The sequence below is a fragment of the Taudactylus pleione genome, unplaced genomic scaffold, assembly GCF_031769625.1.
Source record: "Taudactylus pleione unplaced genomic scaffold, aTauple2 ptg000095l, whole genome shotgun sequence".
Taxonomy (NCBI): domain Eukaryota; kingdom Metazoa; phylum Chordata; class Amphibia; order Anura; family Myobatrachidae; genus Taudactylus; species Taudactylus pleione.
This window is the reverse complement of record NW_028284497.1, coordinates 29,019,417-29,026,757: the sequence shown is the minus strand read 5'-3', so window position 1 is coordinate 29,026,757 and position 7,341 is coordinate 29,019,417. Positions and strand designations below refer to the sequence as shown.

Genomic DNA, 7,341 nt, shown 5'->3' with positions numbered 1-7,341 from the left:
GGTTTGCATACAAGTCTATATCAGGCCCATTGTCTCTGCATACCTTGGTGTACTACAATCCCCATTATGTCAAGTAAACTGAAGTTATCTTCTAAGTTTTGATTTTTAGAAACTCAATAAACATTATCTTATAAAGATCATAGTATCAATTAACCTGTAGCAAAAGAGGAATCTTATAGTGGAGTTGGTCAGCATTGAAAAATAGGGTTATTTCCGGGGACATCAGGTGCATACAGAGATGAGTATGAATTGTACTACATACATCGGTCCATGGGGCAGACAACATATACCCAAACATGATAATACGCCAGCCAGACCCACCCATCCCAGACCCATCCTCCTCCTTATTCAACACAACAAAACAGCAAGTCACGCGCTGCTCAGTCACATGAGCCCAGATACTAGGATCCGCCCACATCCCGAGATCAACTAATCATTTAACGAGTAGGTTCTTTAGGGGGCGGCACCGTCCACCTCCTATATAACGGCGCCGGCGCCAGTCATTCCTATGGATCCCAGCTGCTGTGAAAGATCTGGCGTAGAGGTATGGGGTGGATGTGTGAGGAAAGGAGCCGGGGGCTGAGCTCAGACTTGGCGGATGTTGCGCCCAGTAATAGTTGGTGCACCGGGCTGGTTTGGGGTTCGGCGCTATTGTCTCTTGCCGCTCCACCGGCCTGGTTGCTGCCTCGCTGCCCGTCTAATCCTTATGTGGCCGGTCTCCCTGCTGGTGTGTGTCCTGTACATGAGTGCGTGTTATGTAAGTGGAGAATGCGGACTGTGTACACTGCGCTGGTCACTGCAGCTCGCTTCGCTCCTTCCCTGCTCCGGGCCATGTATGCAGCGCGGCGCTACCTCTGTGCAGGCTGAGGGAGCCGTACTGCTGGCTACACTGCTTGGGATGGTGCAGGGCTTATTGTCCCACATACCGCGGTGGGGGCAGTGCAGTTGGGGGTTGGGAATGTCCTTCCTGTGTCTCCTAATTCAGGGCTGTGCAGCTGCTGGATGCTGTGACCTCTCAGGGCGCACCATGTACGTGCTGCGGTACTTACTAATAGCTGCTCATTAGCTATAGTTTGTCTAACAAGTACAGGTTGAGTCTCCCATATCCAAAATGCTTGGGACCAGGGGTATTTTGGACGCCTGAATATTCCGTATTTTGAAAAATTTGTATATCATAATGAGTACTTGGGAATAGGACCCAAATATACACACAATGCATTTGTTATATACACACAGCCTGCAGGTCATTTTATACAATATTTTCAGTTATTTTGTGGCTCAAACAGTCTGTACAGAAATGAAATGCCTTAAACTAAGTTTGTGTACACTGAACCATCAAAGGTCTCATTATCTGTCATGCCAAAAAATTCCATTATTTGGATATGGGAGACTCAACCTGTATTAGTAATGCCAGTGACTGTTACCCAATAATTATCAGTATTCAGTGTTTCCTTTTCAGCAAACAGGCTTTAGTCCACAACTACATGCTTTATCCTGCACTGTGTAAAGTGCAGAAGGCCTTTGGGGCCCATTTATTAAGGATCGCATTTTGCAATGCGATCAGGGCATGCAGTATCGCCCATGATCGCATTGCAAAATGCGATCATACCGGCCGAATGTATGACCCGGCACGGAGACGGGCTCCGAAAAGAGCCCGTCCCTGCGATGTGGCCGGAGCGCATTCCGGGCTGCTGCGCAGTCCCGCGGACTGCACATGAGCGGCGCCCATTGCCGGCGGAGTGATCTGGAAGATCCCTCCGCCGGCTCAAATGCGGTAAGTGCCCATAGGACACAGCAGCTAACGCTAAGTGCAGATGGCGTTAGCTGCTGGGGTCAATTATTGATACATTTGGCAGCATCGCATCCCCCATAGAAACCTATGGGGGAGGTGGCTGCTGACGGCATTGGAGGGATCGCTGCAGGTATCGGAGATACCTGCTGCGGTCCTTCCTTCATACATTCGGGGGATACTAAGTCTTTGAGGTAAACCCCCGAAAACAGGTGTTTTCGGGGAATTTACCTCAAATGATCTTTGATAAATGGGCCCCTTTGTGTGTTACACAGCAGCCGGCTGCTTGCAACAGAGTGATGGCAGCAGCTGTGGAGGGGACAATGCGGGCCCTTGCTGGAGGTGTAATGTTTACTGGCTGCATATTTTATTAAGTTACTTGTACAGCACAGCATATTCCGTTGCGCTTTCAATTCTAAACATTAATAGAACAAAACTGGGTAATAACAGACAGATATATAGGTAGGAAGGCCCTGCTCGCAAGCTTACAATCTGTAGGGAAATAGGCCTTGATACACAAGGATAGGTGCTATATATTGCATTTTGGTCCAGCCAGAATGCAGTTTCTTGGTGGGCTGCATGATCCAGTCACACCGGAATGTTGGCTAAATCTTATGTGGATGTGAGAGAGACTGTGAGGTTGTGTGTTGACTGTGAAAGGGGATGTAATTGGATATGGAGGCTATGATGTAATTAGATATTACAATACTTATTTGTTAGTATCACTGATACTAACTAATATGGTCTCTGTGCAGGTCTCATAGAAACCTATGCGGGTTGCAAGATCTGCTGCAGTCCCCATACATTCTTGAGGTGCTTAATATTTGATTTCAGGGTATATCCCACTAATTTCTTTTATAAACCTGCCCCTAATGCCTAGTACACACTCGTGGATATATTGTTTGATTGGTGAATGATATATCGTGAGAGTATCGGTGGGTATGTACACCTGAGATATCTTAACGAAGTAGTTCAGACATATCAGGTTGGCCCTACAGCATAGCCAATACAAATGTGTATGGGTGGCTGCAGAGACTGCTGACACTGACATCCCAACTGAGCGGGCAAATTTAAATGCCCACCCAGTTGTGATGCCTTGCCAGATAACCTGAGCGGCCAACTTGTAAGTGTGTATAGCTTACTAATCTATTAAATTAGAAACATTGTCATGTGACTGTTGTTAATTGACTTCTCTTATCAGATCAGAAATCATGACTCCATATATATTTGCGGTTGGTATATGCCTCGGTTTAACATCTGTTCTTGCTGCTCCTGCAACTGACCCAGCCTTGGACCAGCATTGGGAGCTATTTACAAGTTATTACTCTAAAATCTATGGCTTGGTAAGTGTGTATAAATATATTAATCATATGCTTGGCTTACATTATTGGTGTAGTCTAGTACAAAATACTTGTGAAGATGTCCTCTATAAATTATGCCCTTTGGGTGTCTGAAGCCTCCTTTTTATCATGTTTTTGGGGATATTTGAGAAAACAAACATGGTTAGTAAAGATTAAATAGCATGCATGTAAACAAACTGATGGCAGTAGTAAGGGTCTGTAAAGCTACCTACATACTATACAATTGTGCCAACTTGCAAATAACCAGGTGATTGGCCTGATTTATTGTATAGTGTATTATATGCACAATCCTTTCAGTGTCTCACCGATAGAACGGTAAGAAAACATCCACAAACTCATTCCTTCCATTATCTGATCTGTCCGTCAAGAATGAAAATCTGTCAAATTCCTGATATCGAGCAGTGTGCATTCGCTGTAATCTGCCCATATTTCTTATGTTCACCTGTCACTGTCATCATCCTTGTGGGGTGGACATATGCAAAATCGGTGTGGTGAAAAATTGATAGGGTCTATGGAAAAATAGCATAATGTGTAGCCGATATTGTGGCTGGCTATTTTCCTAAAAACGCTGTGTTCCTCGTCCCAATCCAAATATCTGATGGTGTAGCTAGCTTTACTTAATATCTTAACTGAAAAGTTTTATAAAATTTAAAATTAATAGCAAAGTGTAGCTATATAGTTCATATTGTATATTAATAATATGCTCAGTTTAGTAGTGATACAATGCAATTGGTTACTACTTGTCCCGTGAGCCAATGTTGTGTAATCTATGTAAGAAGATGGGTAACACATAGTCTCTTACAGAAAGAAGCTGGCTGGAGGAGGATGGTGTGGGAGAAGAATCTGAAGACTATTGAAATGCACAATATGGAATATTCAATGGGAAAGCATTCTTACAAGCTTGGGATGAATCAGTTTGGTGATATGGTGAGTACATAATCTTCTCTTACAGATGTATGTATATTATATACCGAGTATTTATTTCCTCTATGTCCCCTTTTAGACAACAGAAGAATTTAGACAAATGGTGAATGGCTACAAACATAAACCCAAAAAGCCAGCATCTACTTTTATGCCACCTTTGAACTTTGAAGCACCAAAGACAGTTGACTGGCGTAAAGAAGGATATGTAACACCAGTTAAAGATCAGGTTTGTATTCAGAATGGGGAAGTCATCAAAGGTATTTTGTTAGTAAGATATTTAAACTGGGGTGGTTAGGGGTTTTTTTTTTTTTTTGTTTGTTTTTTTTTGGTAAAATACTTAGATTTTTAGTGCAGAATACTTCCTTGTTTTACATTTAATTGTGCCCCTATTTACTAAACGTGTCTTTCCCATCGTTTGCTTATGCATACAACCTTGAGGTGTATCAGATCCTGATACACACATCCATTTGGCTTCATGCTTGGGTGGCCTTCATGGTTCTGAAATACTGAAGACCCTGTAGGACTCTGCTTTCTGAATACTAGTCATTTAACATAGTGAGGCTCATCCTCCTAATGCTCATACACCTTTGTTTTATCTGAATGTTCATATGTGAAATGTGGTTTTTTTTTTTTTTCTGATGTCCTATAGGTGTAATGCTATAGTCTTATTTGTAAGAACCAATGAATTTCAGAGTCTTACATTATATAATCTGTCTTCAGGGTCAGTGTGGCTCATGCTGGGCTTTCAGTGCCACTGGGGCTCTAGAAGGACAGCACTTCAGGAAGGTCGGAAAACTTGTATCACTAAGTGAGCAAAACCTTGTTGACTGCTCCAGACCAGAAGGCAATGAGGGCTGCAATGGTGGTTTGATGGATCAAGCCTTCCAATATGTTGTCGACAGTCATGGCATTGATTCTGAAGAATCTTACCCATATGTTGGCAAGGTAAGCATTATTTGGTTTTAATTGAATAACTGGACAAGTAAGCATCCTAATTGCACTTTGTCCCATATCTGACACTTCTGTAACTGTCTTCCCCACTGTTTGTACATCTAACCATTTCACTTCATGACTGATAAAGACCTCTGTACTGATCTTGACAGGATGATCAAGACTGTAAATTCAACCTAGAAAATGTTGCTGCAAATGACACTGGCTTCACGGATGTAGAATCAGGAAATGAAAAGGACCTCATGAAAGCTGTCGCTTCAGTTGGTCCTGTCTCTGTAGCAATTGATGCTGGTCACCAGTCATTTCAGTTATATCAAAGTGGTATGTCTCTACATGACTAATGCTGCACAGGCTTGGCTCCACATCCACATGTACTGAGGTTTTTGGTTTTGTTTCAGGTATCTACTATGACCCAGAATGCAGCAGCACTGAACTAGACCATGGTGTTCTTGTTGTGGGGTATGGATTTGAAAATGAGGATGTAGATGGAAAGAAGTACTGGATTGTTAAAAACAGGTATGCAGTTACTTATCGGATAATTGCACCAGAGCTAGCCTACTGTGACTTTAAACCAGTATTAAATGAACTACTGGTTCTGAGTTCTACTTTATATGGCACAGAGCGACCTCCTTTTATTGCTGACTAATGTAGAAAGGATGTCCCTTCAACGTCATGGAGTCTAAGGGATGGACTACTGCTGCATTGAATAACCAAAGACTGTTACTTGATTTATGGTACCTATAATTTATCAAGCCATGGAAAGTAACAGATGTGGTAGATTAAGGGTCCTATGTATCAGGTTTTTCTCTTTAATTTGAAACTGCAGTTTCTACTTCATTCTATTTATTGTTGCTATGTAATGCCTTATGTAGAGATTTCAATGATCTCCTGCAAAAGGCTAAGTAGTGTTTGCAGACTGTCTCCATTATCGATGGGGGTTACATACCAAACAGTTTGGCCCCTTCAGATTACATAAAACACTATGGGGTAGATGTATTATAACACTTAACGTGCCGCTATAACACTTCCCCTCTTTACCGAGGCGAAGCAGGAAGCACTACCGATGAGATGTATAAACATCTCATCGGCTGGAGAGGGGGAGCGTTAACTTATCCCCTCCCCCGCCCCCTCCACTCCCCTCCTTCGGCGCTACCCGCTAGAGACAGCAGCGCATCAGCCTAGTGCTGATGCGCTGTCTCTCCCGGCCGGCTCCACTGAGCATGTGCGGGATCTCGCAAGTATCGCGAGATCCCCATGTGGAGCCGGCAGCCGCCGCAGCAGGGACAGGCAACGCCAGGCTGTAGCTGTCGGTAACGACAGCCGGCTGAACGGTCATGCATTATGACCGTTCGTACATGGCCCTACTGCCCAGAGCCCCGATCATACATCGGGGAGAAGCGGTATCAGTGCACATAACGTGTGCTGATACTGTTTCTGGGCTTCATAAATCTCCCCAATGTATGAAGACATTCTTGCCTGAGTGATTTCGGGATACCACTTGCAGCCTCTGTCCTGGTACAGAAACTGACTGCACGTGTGAAGTGCCGGATTTTCAGAGTATTGAAAATGACTCCTCCGCTGTGGCCAGGATTTAACTCGCAGGGACAGTGGCTACCGCTGTCACTGCAAGATAATTTTGGTACATAGAGGGGGTACTTAAGTTACAAATTAAGTGTATTGCAATTGACAATCTCAGCTCTCTGATGAATACATAGGCACTTTAATCTTATGGATTGGAATTTAAGGCTTGTATTTTACTGTACATGTACTAATTGTCACTTTTCTTTTTAGTTGGAGTGAGAAATGGGGAGACCAAGGATACATCAAAATTGCCAAAGACAGAAAAAATCATTGTGGAATAGCAACAGCTGCCAGCTATCCTGTAGTGTAGTTTTATGAAGGACTTTAAGACAAAGATTTTAGGCATATCTTCATGGTGAAGAACTTTAATTTTATCATTCGGATTCTACAAAATCACAATTGTGTGCTGGGAATTATAACACAAAGCTATTTTAGTATTGTTTACATGTTTTTTTTATTTGGTTTTTATGTGAAATAAACTTGTTTAATCTAATGTACACTTCATGGTTTCTACTTCATGCCAACTACATGTGTGGTGGAATAATATAGGACCTGCTCTACCATGTGAGCTGGTGCTACCTGCAAAGTTTGCAGCAGGTTTGTTTTTGGTATTAAGTATGCAGTCTAACCTGCTGCACAGAACTGATGTGTATTACATGCACTAATGTCTCATAGGTGACGCAGCACTGATTAGAATATGTATGGAGACTGCTGCTGCTGTTTGAACATGTTTAT

At 43.0% G+C, this 7,341-nt stretch overlaps 1 protein-coding gene across 1 annotated transcript; it reads left to right on the top strand.

The window, feature by feature from the left end:
- Positions 1 to 442: 442 nt before the first annotated feature.
- On the top strand, positions 443 to 7,099 carry CTSL (cathepsin L). The gene is made up of 8 exons (XM_088470084.1): positions 443 to 544; positions 2,991 to 3,132; positions 3,955 to 4,077; positions 4,154 to 4,300; positions 4,795 to 5,019; positions 5,178 to 5,346; positions 5,424 to 5,541; positions 6,817 to 7,099. The coding sequence occupies exons 2-8, from the start codon at positions 3,001 to 3,003 to the stop codon at positions 6,914 to 6,916; spliced, it is 1,014 nt and encodes a 337-aa protein (XP_088326210.1). The 5' UTR covers positions 443 to 544; positions 2,991 to 3,000; the 3' UTR covers positions 6,917 to 7,099.
- The last annotated feature ends 242 nt before the right edge of the window (positions 7,100 to 7,341 follow it).

Excerpts from the sequence above, each read along its gene's own strand:
- CTSL (XM_088470084.1), top strand. The coding sequence starts at position 3,001 with ATGACTCCATATATATTTGCGGTTGGTATATGCCTCGGTTTAACATCT. Across the intron at positions 3,133-3,954 it reads ACTCTAAAATCTATGGCTTG|AAAGAAGCTGGCTGGAGGAG; the intron begins GTAAGTGTGTAT and ends AGTCTCTTACAG. Across the intron at positions 5,347-5,423 it reads ATTTCAGTTATATCAAAGTG|GTATCTACTATGACCCAGAA; the intron begins GTATGTCTCTAC and ends GTTTTGTTTCAG.